Genomic DNA, 17,453 nt, shown 5'->3' on the forward strand with positions numbered 1-17,453 from the left:
GAGACACACAACCTACCAAAACTTTCATATCACTATTACATTCTAATTCATACATTGTGAATGTAAAAACTGCCTACTAATAGATTGACTGCTGGGCTAATGTGGGTGGAACAAGGAATATAAAACATGACAAGTCATCCTTTCCATCGATGATAATATGTATAATAAAAATGATCTTCTTTTCCACGAATCTCAAAAGTGCATATAAATGGGGGGTCATTACCTGGATTAAGACAACATGGCTAACAATGCAATTAATTTAAGGGCAATAGATGACAATATGGGTGTTACTGATTGACATGGGTAATTAGGTTGGAATTACATTATACAAAGCTTCAAAAACAAAACAAAAACCCCATATTGGTATTTTTATCTAAAAACAAAGTTTTGTATCTTGTGGTTTGGAATTAATATATTCTGGGATTGGGAAAGGAGTGAGGGTCAAATAATGGAATTAAAGGGTTGTCTTTACCCCTTGGCCCCTGAGAAAATGGCTAAGAAAGGGTTCAACAGGAATGCCAAATTTCTGCTGAATAGGTTAAAAGAGTGAGGAAGCCTCTTCGGCAGCCATCCATGCGCAGAAGGCCTGCATAACATTTCTGTTCAATAGGGCCCTAAATAAAGACAAAAGAAACAAAGGAATCTAATTGTAACTCGAGGAGTAGTTTTGATGGCATGTCCTAATCTCTGAGGGCACTTTTAATTTCATCGTAATTTGACATCCCTCTGGACACCATAGTGGCATTGGACTCTTACAAGATAATAAGCCATATTTCTGTTTTATATATAAACACAAAAATAAGTTCTTTTAATTGTTTTGCCATATATTTAATTAAATGGATACTATCTCTTTAAAATAAAGATGCAATCTAGCACCCAGGATGTTGGGCATACAAACTGCCCAAGCAGTGTGAACTACACTGTTGTCTAACCAAAGTTTGATATATATAAATCTATTTTAAAAAACCTTTGTGTCCATAAAATCTGGTTTTAACATTAGGTGGAAGTATTTTACATTGCACTAAGAAGAAAAGCTCTGAGGACCAGCCCTTACTTGTACTGTACCATCAATTTCCCTTTTCTCACTGGTTTCCAATGTGTCTTAGTAGGATTTAGTTTAAGCAAATGAATTCTGGATTGTAAAATAGTCCTGTCTCCACTATGAGCGTAATTCTAAGGAACATCTATCAGCCCGTGCGATAAAGGAGCCTTACCTCTGCAAGGGGATGCCAATGAGCAATGGGCTTCCGCGGGTAGGAGAGCATTTCATTCCAGTGGTCCCGCCCGAGGCTTTCTGCATCGTTGCCTACTTGGCAGACTCCAATGACCTCATTGTGACCTACACTGTGAAAATGTCCAATAACATTTATTTCTTAAAATTTTACATTCAGGAATCATATTTCAATCCCCCTCTAGGCGGCAGCGGCATGGTGGGACAAACTAGTTGCGGAATTAAAAGACACGTGCATTAAGTTAAAAGAATAAAACCGTAACAGTTGTAGCTGTGATTGTTAAATAATTGGGAAACAGAAACTCCTCCCAGTCTTTAGCTCGTCACCCAGAAATCTCCCAATAGATTCTGAGCTACCTGCTGCCCGTCCCGGTAGTATAAGAATTGGGGAACAGGCAACGAACAGTCTTGTGCAGGATGAATGGATTGGTCATGGAAAGGCATAATGCCCCAAGGACAGGGCCTTGGAGAAGTGTAGGATGTGAAGTGCACCAAAACTGCCTGGTCGCTTTCATATTAAGTTAATGGGATCACAGAGAAGAAGTTCAACTCTTCCTTTCCCTGTTGCGGTCCTACGGACAATTCCACTTCTGAAGTTAATATTTGTTTTGGGGAGGAAAAGGAAACTGTCAGTGGGGCCAGTAGGAGATTCTGAATTCTCCTTTTCTAAGGTTTCCAGAATGTCCATTGAGAAAACCAGAGAAATGGAGAGGGACCATAACTCAGTGATGGAACATAAGAATTCCATGCAAAGGTTCAGTCCTTGACATCTCTCACTCATCTAAGACACTGGAAAGCTAGTGTGAGTCAGTGCATATAATACTGAGGTGGTTGCCTAAATGGTATAATTCAGTATAGGGCAGCTTCGTATGTTTCTATGATCATGAAAGGGGAGGGGGACTGTTGCTCAGTGACAGAGCAAAAATTCCAGATTCTATCTCCAGCACCTGCAAATAGCTATAGTAAGTTATCATGTCCAAAACCACAGAAAGCTGATTCTACTCTATGTTAAAACCACTGACCCAGACAGACCCATACTGTGATACAGTTTCTTGTGTCCCAACTACTGTCATTGAGCTAGTCTTAGCTTTCTGTCCTTACCAGACATTCAAATATTTAAGAAGCATCATGACTGTAAGGTAACCAGTTGCCTGTTGCAAACCTGCAAACAGAAGTAAGTACAACAGCACCCTCCCCATCATTTCCCCCAGCAACTGGTATATCTCACCGGTCGTAATCCATAACAGCTATAGACAAGTTAATTTGGTCAATGTTTTCTGGAGGGACATCAAACACTATGGCTTCATTGTAAACAGGATTGAGAGTATTCCTCTTGGTGGAAGTCTTCCTCTTCTTCAGTCGTCTCCCTTCACACATTAGTGAAACCTTCACATAGGGATCTAAGGGGTAAAATAAACACAGTGTTTTCTTTTAAAATAACTGCAGCTTTAGAGGGAAAAAAGGCTGAGATTCCTATTTAGATTTATCTATACTCTCTGTAAAATTGTCTCACCTATTCTATAAATAGAAGACATACCCTTTAATTATATTAATGCTATTACATATGTTGTGCTATTTAAAATATATTTATATTTCAAAAATATATTTATATTTCAAAATCCCAAAGCCATTTACATCAATTTATAAAGCAATCTATGTTTAGAAAATTACAACGATATTACAGTAAATTAATGGTTGGGAAAAATCAGGATAACCAATTAGGTTTTTAATAATGCTTAAAGTGGATGAACTAAAGAGCCTCTTGATGTGGATGAAGGAGGAGAACGCAAAAGTTGGCTTGAAACCCAACATTAAGAAAACTAAGATCATGGCATCCAGTTCTATCACTTCCTGGCAAATAGATGGGGAAGAAATGGAGGTAGTGACAAATTTTATTTTCCTGGGCTCCAAGACCACTGCAGACGGGGACTACAGCCAAGAAATTAAAAGACACTTGCTCCTGGGGAGGAAAGCTATGGCAAATCTAGACAGAATACTAAAAAGCAGAGACATCACCCTGCCAACAAAAGTGTGTATAATCAAGGCTATGGTTTTCCCAGTTGCAAGGTATGGCTGTGAAAGTTGGACCATAAGGAAGGCTGAGTGCCAAAGGATTGAGGCCTTTGAATTGTGGTGCTGGAGGAGACTCCTGCAAGTCCCTTGGACTGCAAGGAGATCAAACCAGTCAGTCCTAGAGATCAACCCTGACTGTTCTTTAGAAGGCCAGATACTGAAGATGAAACTCAAATACTTTGGCCACCTAATGGGAAGGAAGGACCCCCTGGAGAAGAGCCTAATGTTGGGAACAATTGAAGGCAAAAGAAGAAGGGGACGGCAGAGGATGAGGTGGCTGGATGGAGTCACTGAAGCAGTTGGTGTGAGCTTAGGTGGACTCCGGGGGATGGTGGAGGCCAGAAAGTTCTGGAGGAATGTTGTCTGTGGGGTCGTGATGGGTCGGACACGACTTTGTGACTAACAACAACAACAAAGTGGATGAACACCAGTGCTTGTCATATCTTTTTTATACAGTAGTCTTCATTCCCTGTGGTACGAATTATGCCCCAACAGCATGTTTGTGTCAAAACAGAGATCGATTTTCAACATAAAGCAACATTTGGGACAGAATTTTACTGAGAAGATTTTTGTATGCACTTTTAGGTGCACTGTGTGAAGAAAGATGTCCAGCCTTTTCTGCTTTCCCATCTGCTCTCATATCAGGGCACAGGGCAGACAGCAGGATCAAAGTCTTGCTCTTCTGTAGCACCTAGGACACCAGTGTTTATGGCCTGTCAAATCTAAAAGGATAGTGGCTCCCTTGCAGAATGTTCCTTGTATCTCTGGGGATTTGTCAGATTATGTCTAGTTGTGCTAACATGCATAAAACCTCTGGTTAGTACTTTTGCCTCCGGCAACTCTGAAAGAAGTTCTTTCTCAATTAAAAAAGGCCCTCTAGGCTTCCAAATAGCTATTCCAAGTGCAGATGTTTGTTTGTTTGTTTGTCTGTATATTTATCTATTTATTTTCAATACCATCTATATTTCCAAAGAAAATCTCTAGACAGTTTACAATAATAAAAACTTCAAAACAATTTACAGTACTTGAATACAGCTATATGTCTTATACATACATATATATCTATAAATATGTCTTATATGTATAGATATATATTTTGTATATTCAGGTTCTGTTTCCACATAGCCTGAAATGCCCGATCCTGCCTAATCTTAGAAGCTAAGCAGAGTTGGGCCTGTTTGAAATCTGGATGGATGACTTAATGTTGTAAATCTTCCAGGGCTATGGACAATACAGAAATGTAATTAATAATAATAACTGGGAGATAAAGTTGCAGCTCAACTATCTATTGTGGTAGTATTGATTTAAGATTTGTTATAAAGTTGACACCTTTCCAGGCAATTAGGGAGAAGCACTGAAAATCTGCTGGTGAGTCATTGTGATGTAATGAATAGAGGTTTTGATTGAAAAGGGGAAGGTTGAGTTCTAGTCCTAGTCGATATTTCCTTGGATAATCATAGACCAACAATTATATCTCAGTTTAAGCTATTTTTAGGGTTGCTGTGATAATCAAAAATAAAAACAAAGGGAGGAAAGAACTATATAAAACACACTGTGCTCTGAATTGTCTGTAAAATCTAAGGGGAACAGAGACAATAAATGAACATTTTATACATAGTTTGTTATCAGAATGAAAAATATTCCTACCTGATGCTCCTGTTATATCCATTGCCTTTAAATTTCTTGCTTTTATTATAGTTATAGTTAGTCTACCAGCTGTTGGAAGATAGCAAAGTGAAAACATCAACTCGCCAAGATCCACTTTGTCCTGAAAAACAAAACACACAAACACACACACAATACATTTGAAAAAGTATTTAGAATCTCTTTATCTGTAAAAAATATCTCAAATGAATGTTTTGTTATAACATTCAAAGGACATAAAACAATTCTTAAGGGTTCAAAATATTTGTGGCCATTTGAAGCATTGGCACTGTGAGTCCTCGTAATTATAAGGTCGGAACACAGAAACCCTAGCCCAGTATTGAAGACACAGTCGGACAATGGCTCTGCAGGGTTTCAGGAAGGGCTCAGGAAGAGAATGCCAGAGACTGAACTTGGACCACCTGCATGCAAAATATACCCCCCAGCCACAGCCCCTCCACCATCACGCACTGAACTAGAGGACACTTCTGTGCCACAGGCATATACTGTTCGTACAATTACATTCACATTCCCCAAGCCTACATTTTCTCATTTGAATCCTGTGGAAATACGCTTCCATGTGCGACTTCTTTATGGCAGTGCGATGTATTCTTGTGCAGTGATTCAGCCGGCCATGGCACCTTTTAGGACTTTGTTTCACTTCCTCCCCAGTTTTCCGTTCTACTCTCTCATTCAGTCTGCGCAGATGTTCAATCCATCTTGGGCTGTTTGGAGGGTGGGAGGCAGGTGTGCTTTTCTATTTCTACAAAGCCTGGGGAATTCACTTCCACAAGATATAACAATGACCAACTTGGACAGCTTTCAAAGGGGTTAGAAAATCCATGAAAGGTACGCCTAGCCATGGTTAGTCATCATTATAATTATGAATGGGATTCTGAGGGCCAGAGGCAGTTTGCTGCAGAGTACATGTGGGAGATCAACCTGCTTAAGCTAGGCACCAGGTTGGCTATACTGTGGGAACCGAATGCTGGACCAGATAAGGCTTTGGTCCGAGCCAGCAAAGATTTGCTCTCACTAGTTTTTCCCCAGTCTTCGGATGCCTTCCCCTTGCATGTGGCTGTTGCCATTCGGCTACATAAGGATACACGGTTGGAAATGGGTTTGCTATTAGTTTCCAGGACAGTTAAATGAAACCTCATGTTCAGAGGCAATACTTGGAGGTCCTGGGTAGTTGGGCAGAACAGATCTCCTGCTAGTCTTTCTAAAGCATTTCCAGAGGGAGTTGACTGGCACTGGAAATGAAATAGTAGGCTGAGGAACTTTGGTCTGATCTAGCAAATGCATTTCTTTTATTAAGTACTTCCAAGTACTTAATAGGAAATTAAGTTAGGAAAAATTAATAGTTAAGTGCATTAGGAAAAATTAAGTTAAGTGTATTTCTTCATATTGCACATTTGTTTATAATTATGAACATGGGTGAGCCAAAGGATTTACTCCTTTTTTAATAATCAGAAGTATAAATCCATTTGTGTAAGAATACATGAACAACAAAACTACAGGAGACAGAAGCTACGTTCAGACAGAAGTGAGTCAAAGCTCAGTACTTCATTAGGATGAGGGCAGAATCTTATGTGGGTTTAGACAGAAAAATATCCTACAAGTTCCCGCATGCCACAGCCAGCTGTGTAGGACTCTTTCTGTTTAAATATGTATAGGGTAGCGTCCCAAGTAGATACTGTGAAGTAATTCAAATTGTGTTTTTTTTTTTACTTGTCATGTTAATACTAACAAATGATATTGAGACGCAGATGGGGAACATATAGCATAGGTAAGTAGCTTATCCTGGAAATAAAGAAACGTGTACTAAAAAGAGGATGACACTTCATGAAGTCTCTTGGGTACAAGAGCATCTTCATGAGCCAAGGCACTGTGCATCTAGGGATGAAACTCATTTAACTTTCTGTGTACAGAAATTTGCAGGTTACTATGTCAATGTTGAAGCTTAATCTTGTTCATCGTCTGTGTGCATGTTGGGGAGAATTGTGCAACAGGCAAATAAAACGTTGACTTTGCCACTTTGACTTTATGACATTATATACCAGCTAAACTCAACTAGGTTGGCCATCTGGTCAGGAAGCCTATTCATAAGGCGATAACTGCGCCCCACTCTGATTTGATGTTGTGATGATTTCACATAATCACACTGCCAACATAATCCTGCTGGCTGGAAGCACTTCTTTAATGGTGCTAAAGCTGAAGGCTGAAGAAGAATCAATTTCAGACTTAGGAAGAACATGGACAAGAAAATAATAACTTTAAAATGATTCAATTTTTAGATATCACCAAGTTCAGGGGCAAAAAAAATTGGGCAATCCTATAATAGCACACAAAGCTTAAGAAGAAGGAGTTGAGAACAAGTAGGCATGGCAAAAGGAGTCTAGAAAAACAGATTAGTCTGTGTAATCATTGATGGCAACTCTGTATTTGTCCGGTTCAAAATACACACTTCTCAAGCTCATAGAAATGAACCACATTGGTTACAATTGACTACAATTTTTCCAAGACTGCTTTCTCTAAACCAAGCTTTGGAAGGTCATCAAGGATTCCTTAGACCAGGAGTTTTCCAGAAGATCTAAATATTTGATACACAAATCAGGATGCATGGAGACCATGACAAAGAACTGCATTAGCCAGGGCTCCTTACACCTTGGATCTTTTGTGAGTATTCATGGAAACATCTCAGATGCAAGGAATCATGGCACATGCAGAATACTACACATTTCTGGACAAATAGGATGCTGCAATTTCAGAATTCCAGAAGCCAGGGATAAGCCACAGAGAGGCTCCTGCCATCACCAATGTGTTTGGGGTGAAGAGCTGCAGCTATGCTGATTCAGGGTGGAATATTTAAGGGGTTCTGGGTGTTGTTTGGCAGTTATGTGGGATATAATATACCCTGGTTTATACCTACCTGTCCAATGTAGTTAATCATCGGAGGCCCTTTTCCAGGTGTCTCCTCTGATAGATGCTAATAGCAAGGGAAGGGGCTTCCCACTGGAGGCCCGCCAACTGTGAATGTGCTGCCTGCCGAGCACCAACACTGCCCTGCTTGGGAGCCAGTTCAAGTCTTTCTCCTACTCCCAAGCATTTGAATTGATCTCGTAAGGGCTTTTAAACAGGTCCTTTGATTTTTTATTATTATTATTATTATTAGAACATTTCTATGCTGCCCCTTGCTGAAGCCTCAGGGCAGCTTACAACACAATAAAATACAATACAATATAAAAATAACAATATACAATTAAAATTAATAATATAAAATAAATAAAAAATATAAACGATATAAAAGAAGTTATAAAAGAAAAGTTATAAAAGAAAAGAAAAGAAGTTGCCTTTTTCAGTGTTGATGGTTTAACGTTGTTTTAATTTTTTCTGTTAATGGTTTTATGTTTTGTTGTCATGTTGTCCATAGTTTTAGGGCTTTAATCACCCAGAGAGTTTTGATTATTGGGCAGTAGAGGAGCATAAAACATGAAAATAAGTAAGGGGCATCATTGTGCTCTTGTCCTGCTTCTGGGTGCCCAGTAGGCAACTGGCTGTCCACTGAGTCAGCAGAATGATGGACAAGATGGACCTCTGGTCTGATCCAGCATGGCTCTTGTGTTCTTATGAACCCACCAAAGCCTTTAAACTGTTTTTTTACTGGCCTAAATTTCCATGCTGTTCCATATTTGCCTCCATTGTCAGAGGCAGCAGTTGCTGAAAAGCTTGAGGGAGGTGTTAGCCTTGGACCCATCCTGTGTGAGGGATCCTGTGGACAGCAGGTGTGATGGACTGGATGAACCACCGGTCTGACCAGCCTGGGTTTTCTCCAGTTCTTATTCTTTATGGGAGCACTCTTACTCCTAATCACAGCCTAGGAAGCATCAGAGTTTGTGACCTGTTACCAGCTAAGACAAAGAATGTTTGAAGAGAGACAAGGTGGATTTGACCTAAATCAAATTGATTTAAATCACTAGTCAGTAAGACTGAATTTACTACATAAGTTGCACACATGCCGGCCTTACCTGTAGGTAGAGAACTTCATGTAAATATTCCCAAACTGGGTCTTTTTTATGGTTTGCTGCCATTATAGGTTTTCTCCTCCAGGGAATGAATAATATGATAAATCTCAGGCTATACACAAAAAGATCCCAAGAGTTGTGGAGCATTCCGCTCAAAAGGTTTCAATTTCATTTTGCTGCTTGCCCCTCCCTCCTCACACTTAGCTTCTTGTGCAGAGCTATTCTACTCCCAATGATCTTTTTCTATTCATTGAATTTTTACAAACTTGGCACTTAAGGGTTTGATTCTGTGTACATAGATTTGTGATGGAACAATGGAATTAAGGTATTTTCTGCACACAAGATTCATAGTTTTGAGGACTGTAAAGCCAAGCATCTGTGATAATATCTTCTAGATAGAAAAATTACCCAATAATCTTACAGAAACCTCTGGAAGAATATGACATTGTGAATGGATGAATGGAATTCACTTACCAAAACATTTAAACATTGCATGAATATACTGGCTCATGCTACATAATCAAAAACTAATCCTCATTTCATAATAAAGAATCTTTGGACTATAATATATCTTAGATAGAAAACTATCTTTAGTTATATTTTTCAGCAAAAAGCATTTTAAATTTTAAAAATCTGTTTTCTATTTTAAAAAAATCTTTGATTTTTATCCACCCTGAAAAGAAAACACCTGACTGAGCAAGTAAGCATCCAGGTACTGGGAGCTCCCCCATACCCTGCCTTCTGCCACGACACAGACAAGGCTGATGGGTGTAACAAGATAGCCCTTGGTTTGGTAGCTCTTCTTCCTGCATGACATCATGGGTTGGTCTGAAGCAAGGTGGAGATGCAGTCCCAGAGGAAAGATTGCCCTACTAACACTAAGGAAGAGAGTGACACTACAAGTCATTCCACATTTGTGTTTTCTGAAGGATTAGAGGGAGATCGTCCCCTTGAGGTTTGATAATTAAAAACTACACCAGGAAAGAGGCCTCTGTACAGAGCCATTTGATTTTCATCAAATTTGGAATCACCAAAGAAGGAAAAAAAAGTTTACGGAGTGTGTTTGTATTAGATCATCTTAACATGGTCTGAAGACCAGAAATTTCCATGACACTACATATCAAATCAAAATAATGAGCTGCAGTAAAATAGATCTACTTTGTGTTAGTGCTTTCAGCAATTTACCTGAAGAAATCATATTAACTACAGGAAACAATTTGAATTACCTGCCTTCTATAATCAGTTTCTATGTTCAAGTTTGTATTTCAGGCTTTACAGAATTTGCATTTTCAGTTAACTTTCTCAGTGCAGTTATATTTATTTTGTTTTATTTCACAAAAATGAAAACAAGGTAAGAGTTACTTATCTCATAAAATTACTCATGCTGTAATAAGACAGTTTTACTTAATCATAGAACCTTCTCTTTCTGATACACCTGCTATGATGACAGTAATGACCATCCTCAGGTTTTAGTGCCAATGCTGGTAGGAGCTGTTTATTTAGCACTTCCTTAACAAATGAGAACTTGGAAAGGCAGTTTGGCAGGGTCTATGCATGGAAGTCTCTCTCCATCAGTGTAACTCACAGATGCACAATTTAAATTTTGCCACAGGCTATGTGCTGTCAGCTTGGAAAATATGTGGTGCACCTATGCTCAAAAGCTAGTTTTACAAATCAGACAGAGGCTGCAGTGGAATCCTTAGGTATTTGTTTGGTCTGCACTGCTTGCATCTTTTAATTGCATCTGATCTTGGCAAACCTTAATAAAATTAGAAGATAAAGAAATTATTTGTGTAACAAGTAATGGTGATTTGGATAAATCACAAAGCATATTTTATGTGACCCAAAGCTACTTTATAACACAAAACTGGCAAGATCCTCTACCATGTGCTAAAGTCCATGGATAAAATACTGAAAAAGTTACTCAGGTGCATCTATGGTCCAAAGGGCCTGAAACAATTCACTGTGGTGACAATGATGATGGACAGAACCTCCAATTTCTAATTGGACTACCTGGGCTTCATTATAAGCTGGGCACAATCAAGCCTGAAGGTCCTTTTAAATATGAGCAGCTTCCTACAAATAGTAGAATTAGAAGGCTGCCCACATACCTTGGGCATCATAGGCATTCTCTCCCAATTACATCCACTGAAACTGAGTCAGAAGCAGGCACTCTGCGGGGCCTTATGGTAACACGGAGCGTAAGGAGGGGGCATGGAAGCAGAAGCTTGCTGAGGAAGAACCTTACCCTGCTTTGGTTGCTTCTGACTATATAAGGAGTAGGGCCATATTTGTTTCCGTTCATTATTTTCAGGACTTACCCCATCTGTACTATTCAAACTGAGCATTAATTTGAACAGCATCAAAGTCCACTTTCAAGATTGTGGTGTGATTAAGAGCCCTTAAAATGCATTCAACTGCACTGCAAAGAGTGTATACTTTTAAAAATGTATACAAACATGCTTTAATCAAAGGGTGAAGAATGTGTATCTTTTGCAGAATCGATGCAGACATTTGGAAAAATGCTCACAGAAACACACACAAATTCCCATGCCAAGTTAAACAAAAACAAAAACAGAGGCCACACTCTGACAGGGAAACAAGATGAATGATCTGCATGGTAAAATTCGGAGAACTTCAACATAAGTCAATGGTGGTATATAGATGCCACTTGCAAATGATGCCACTTGCAAATGAAAAAAACATTTGGATATTTGGTACGCCTTTGCTGGACATTTGGCATACCAATACATGTTCATATTATACGCACGTACTGAAACTAATATTGTCAAATCCATATAAGGCTAATTTTCCAGAATAGCTGAGTTTAAGTCCACATATTGATTTAAAAGTGTGAAATTAAATTGTGACCCAAATGATTTTGTCCCACATTCCGTGTGTGTGTGTAGTAAAAAAATGTCATTTAGTCCTCTCCTGTTCAAATAGACCCTTTAATTTTTAATGGCATTTGTTTCCAAAGCTTCCTACATATGGAAATCTTACTTCTGCTTGGCAGTGGATTAAATAACTTCCTAACGCTCACACATCTAAAAGAAAATGAATGAAGTCCAATTTATATCTCTACTTGCAGACAAAAATATAACATGATGTTTTGGAAGTGTTTACAAACCTCTGAAAGAATATGGCAGTTTCTTTTGAAGTGCTGAATAGGATATCCTTTCATCAAAATGCTACACGGGATGTCCAATTTCTTTTCAAGAACACATAAAGAGAATTTAAAGTGGAAAGTATAGAAGACTGGATGTTATTAAACAGAGTAGTAAACAAAAAAGAGCAAAGAAATAAGGAGAATTTCAGGAGGATGTCAACTGGTTTACAGCTGCCAGCAACAGGTGGAATATTCCAGCTGATATCCAGACGATCAGAGAATCTTTACTCCACAGGACATAATACAACCTTTGCAATATTAGGTTATACTAGCCTCAGGTGTTTAAATTGTAGGATAAGAATGTATACATTTGCGTGCTTATTATCTGGGGTAATGAACATGTGCCAAGTGTTTCACGCCGACACATTCACAGGAACACTATCTACCTGCTACAGGCAGTAAAACAGGAGTGGGCAGAAATCGCTGGGGACTCAACTTTGTTTTACATTGGTATGTGATGAGAGAAACACATAACCAGTACATTTCTGATGGTGCCAACAGCAAAATATCCAATAGTGATACTGGTGTGCTGGTGCCAATAGCAAAAATGTACACTGAATTTAACAGGGCTGTGATTTCTCTGAATCTTGAAATGTGTATTAGATGCTATGAATGGGAAAGAAGAAAGCCAGTGTTATTTTTATGTAAAGTTATGCTGATTGATCCTAGTCCTGCCACTGCCTTGGGTGTCTCAAGAAGAAGCAGGGATGGCAGCGGGGGTGCGGGAGTGACAGATACATCAGCAAAAGATGAACCTAAACCCCTCTGGCTCAGGCGTAAACTCTGATATAGCTTGGTTCAAAGCCCACTTACACAATCATATTGACAATGTACAGATGGAAAGTGGTCGTCAGACTGTTTTCCTAATTTAATTTGACAGGCCTATTTGGTTTCTTTGAAAAAGCTACATACCGTATTTTTTGCTCTATAAGACGCACTCCCCCCCCCTCAAAAGTAAGGGGAAATGTCTGTGCGTCTTATAGAGCGAATGTGTGTGTGCCCGACGCCCAGGACGCTGCCGGCCGCCAGCACCACGTGGCACCACCTGGCCGGCACGCACTTGGCGCGCCCTGCTCCGCCCCCCTCCTCTGGCGCAGGTGAGAGCTGTGCCACTCAGGGGGAGGCGTGCGGAGGAGGAGGAGCCGCGGGCTTAACCCGCCGGCCGCACGGAGAGACAGACTGCTCACCCCCACCGCCCGGGAAGACCTGCCGCCGCTGCCACGCCGCCCAGAAGACCACCGCCGGCATGCTGCTGGCCCGGCTGCACCACACCTGGTCGGCATGTGCTCGGCGTGCCCTGCTCCGCCCCCCTCCTCCAGCGCATTTATTGAGAAAAGAAGGGTGTTTGCAATGTTACATTCCTTGATGGTATTTGTCCATATTTAATATTTCCATTAGCTTGAATTTATGTATTATAATGTCTGTACTTGAGGAATAAATTATTATTTACTGTTGTATCACCATCTTCTAACATTTTGTGTAAACCATCATGAGATTTTTAATGAAGTTATAGAAAAAAAATTAAACAAACAACAACATCATTATATAGTCAAATGTGGCTGTACTAGCTTGAGTCTATGAATGCCAGATATTATTATAATATTCTAAACACTGTGGCTCTTAACAACTTCATTGAAAAAAGGGATGAACCCAGCACTAGAATCATCCAATGGTACTTGAAGAAGGAAGAGAAAGAGAGAAAAGTCAGTCTGGATTAAACTGCATGTAATGGAGGGGAAAACAGCCATAGTGACCCAGAACCACTGATATACCTGGATGAAACAGAAATGGTAGGTTGTTCTCTTGACTGGCACACACCTTTCCTTAGCACTGAATGGTGTAACCTGTGCTACCTTACCAGCTGTGATGAGTAAGCCTACCTGTTCATTTCTTGCACTGTGTTTGAGAGCCTACTTCTAACTGGATCATACTTAAAAAGGCAGGAGTGGAACACTTAGGCAGTACTGATAGCAACAGAGACAGCAGCAGCAAGTGTTTGAGCTGTCCTTCCAAGCTGTAAAGGAAACTTTCTGGAGTGCATAACGATGCCTGAGGTTCACATGAGAGATGCTCAAATTATTTATTTTTACCATGAGCTACTAAAGGAACAACTTTGAAAAACTAATAAAGTCAGACGCTCTGTCTCTGTATCTCTGTAAAATGCCCCAGTGGTGGCTCTGTTTAGCTGGATAATGGTAATATTGAAACATGGATTTTTTAAAAAAAGACTGGTGCCTTGATCATATTTTATATCATAGCCTTGAAAATCTCTAATTTTACGACTGATGCAAAATGCCGGACCCCATCAGCCCCATATTGCTTACCTGTCATTCTTAATTAAGTCAGCAATATTGAAGCCATTTGCTTATATACATAGCCCCATTAAAATAAATGGGCTGTTCATCACATGTGGTTTCAAAGCTGCACTTCAAATACTAAATCAACTGAAATTTAAGTCTGGAGAAGGGCAAAACATTACCATTAAAACCCAAACATATCCAGTAACATTCCGCAGCAAAGCTTTTATGAGACTATACACATAATGAAATGTCATATTTATTTTATCCATAGCATTAGTCTTTTAAAATAACACACTTTTAATCCCAGTCAGGCCATTTCCATCAGGACTTCATTTACTTTTCAGTAATATGTTCAATGGTCTACGTATAAAGAAAACATTGTGGCATTTTAAAAAGAGAGCAACTAGAATTAGAGAAACTATCAAATTGTGAACTAATTATATAACTCAGGGGTTGGTTGGGGTTACTGGGTTAAAGGTTGTGAGGTCTTCAGTTGTGAAGGATGACAGAAAATCTAATTAAGAGACCAATTAAAATCGATAAAAGAAACCCTTAACAGATACGGAGAGTTAATGGAGATTCCTTTTACACGGACAGAGGCAGTGTTAATAACCTCGCTGTCAAGCGACTGAAAGCTTGCCTTACCTTGCTCCACTAGGATGCCAAGCACCACTGCCTGGTTTCTAATTGCTTGGATCCCCTCCACAACGGCAGCACTGCCATGCCATTGAGGAGACTCCCTCGGTACTATTCAGGAAGACACTCCACATAAGAAAGTAGGACGTGGAGAATAGGGTTGCCCATTACAGCAGCTCTGGAGAAGCCGCTATGCAGAAGTCATATTAAAATTGCCTCTGCAAGTAACTTAGAGGTTTTAGAATTTCTATGGGGAAAAAACCCATGGTGGCTCCTTTTCCACCCCCTCCATCCGGTCTACCCAGCTACTCCTCTCTTCTCCATAAGATCACAGTGCTTAAAACGTAAGTCTAACTTGAGACAGCACGCTTTATTATATCAAAATTACAGTGGTCTCCTTACCTTTTAAGCCTCACACTGCTTATGAATCTAATTATTAAAGTCACTAGTGAAACAATCACGTATCAATGTGCCAACCTCCAATACAACCATACGCATGCTTAGCAATCTGTCAAATTAGCATCTGAATATGATTTAGAATGGAATATTTTATATTCCAATATTTTATTGCATGTCATCCAGAGACGTGTAGTAATTGGACGGGTTAGAAAGAAAGAAAGAAAGAAAGAAAGGAAGGAAGGAAGGAAGGAAGGAAGGAAGGAAGGAAGGAAGGAAGGAAGGAAGGAAGGAAGGAAGTTCCTAACCTAAACAATAGGATGAAACATTGAGCTTATTGAATGTACAATGTTTCCTTGTAGCCTGTAGTCACAGAAGGGCTTTCACTGAAGCAATTTTGTAAATCCTTAACACCACTTATGCCCTCTTGATGCTGGAAAGTTAACACATTGCTTTAAATGCTCTATACTATTTCGATCTTCATGGAGAAGAAAGACGCAACAGTAAAGCACTAATACTAATATGTGGGTGATATGCTATCAAAACATCTCCTACACTCTGAACAATTAACTACACAGTAGATCCAGCCTGATTTTGAAACAAAAAACTTTGAATCAATAGATAAACTCATTCTCTATTTTGTTTACTTCCATACCTGAACCATCTGAAACTCTTTAAACCACATCCTCTCCCAGTCTAAAATAGGTTGAGAATATGGGAAAAAGCAACATGAATGAATGAATGACTAAATAAGGATGCATGTTCTCAAGGCCATAATTGGTGGGAGCAACCACAGGGCAGAGCATCTCTGCTAACAAAAGAAAATCAAAATGAAGAAGAGCTTCCAAGAACAAACATTTTCCTGATGCAAAACGCAGCAGGACTGCCCCCTGAAACTAGCCTGATGTTGCCTTAAAGAAAAGGGCTGGGAATTTACCATCTCCCCTTGCTCCTGCAACTCTGTAGGTGTCAAAGGAAGCCCTCCAACTCCAGTTTGCCATGTATAATACTTCTGAAAAGATTATTTACACCAGCAGAAATGTAAACACACTTGATGTAAGCATTTACAGAAATGTAAATGCACTTGAGAACTTGTACAATCGCATCTATTTGGTGGAACCAAGCAGATAACATTCTGTTTTGGATCAGAATTTTATGTGTATGCACATGCAGGTTAATATTTTGAAAACAGAAATGATCATATTCCACAAAAAGGATTGCATGCGCTCGCTCGCTCGCTCGCTCGCTCTCTCTCTCTCTCTCTGCATTATTGTGAGTTCTCCTTTCAGCAATTGCCCTTTACAAATCTCCAAACTGTTATAAATGCTCCAAATTTAAGACACAATATGAGGATCTGGCACAAAAACTACTGAGAGAAGCATTCTTGCCAGTGTGGACTAGGGACAGAGGGGTAAGTATATTTCCAATCCGAATCACTTTTGTATATATTCATGCATAAGTCTATTTTTTCTGCGCTGATCTGCATTAAAAAGTGCATAAAGTAACATTTAAATGTATATTTTAAGCATACTTCTAAATGTCCTTTGTGTTAAATGCACATTTTAAAATACATTTTGATAGATCTGGAATATTACAAAGAGATTCTGAATTCCATTAAGGAATGCTTTTGTTAGAATATAAAGTAAATCAAAATAGCAAAAGCAATTATATGAATGAAACAGAAATTAAAATCCTAAGAAGAGATGCTTATCCCATAGGTGTGCTTATCCCACCAAGATGAGCCTTCATACAAAACTTGGTCAAGCCATGCATCTTTTTCAAAGGGTTTTTCGTGCCATACATTGACTTCAGAGACCTATGTGCCCACTGACAAAATGGTCCCCCAAAGGAACAAACGTGACTCAAAGAAGCAAGTCTTTTACATTTTTTTGTTCATGACATATGCCAGTGTTAAGTCTGTTACAGAAAACACAACAAAGTCTTGTGGGATCTTAAAGACAAACAGATTTATTGTGGCA

The 17,453-nt window shown here is 39.3% G+C and overlaps 1 protein-coding gene across 1 annotated transcript in view; it reads right to left on the minus strand.

Annotated features, from left to right (window-relative positions):
• Positions 1 to 506: 506 nt before the first annotated feature.
• Positions 507 to 17,453, minus strand: part of SYT9 (synaptotagmin 9) — an 85,786-nt gene continuing 68,839 nt past the window's right edge. The window contains exons 4-7 of the mRNA XM_044425886.1: positions 4,952 to 5,072; positions 2,460 to 2,631; positions 1,215 to 1,344; positions 507 to 614 (exon numbers count right to left, since the gene is read on the minus strand). Coding sequence (XP_044281821.1) covers positions 507 to 614; positions 1,215 to 1,344; positions 2,460 to 2,631; positions 4,952 to 5,072 — 531 coding nt within the window. The remainder of the gene's footprint in view (positions 615 to 1,214; positions 1,345 to 2,459; positions 2,632 to 4,951; positions 5,073 to 17,453) is intronic.

Source organism: Varanus komodoensis, unplaced genomic scaffold (assembly GCF_004798865.1).
Source record: "Varanus komodoensis strain SLA01 unplaced genomic scaffold, ASM479886v1 scaffold16, whole genome shotgun sequence".
In the NCBI taxonomy this organism is placed as follows: Eukaryota; Metazoa; Chordata; class Lepidosauria; order Squamata; family Varanidae; genus Varanus; species Varanus komodoensis.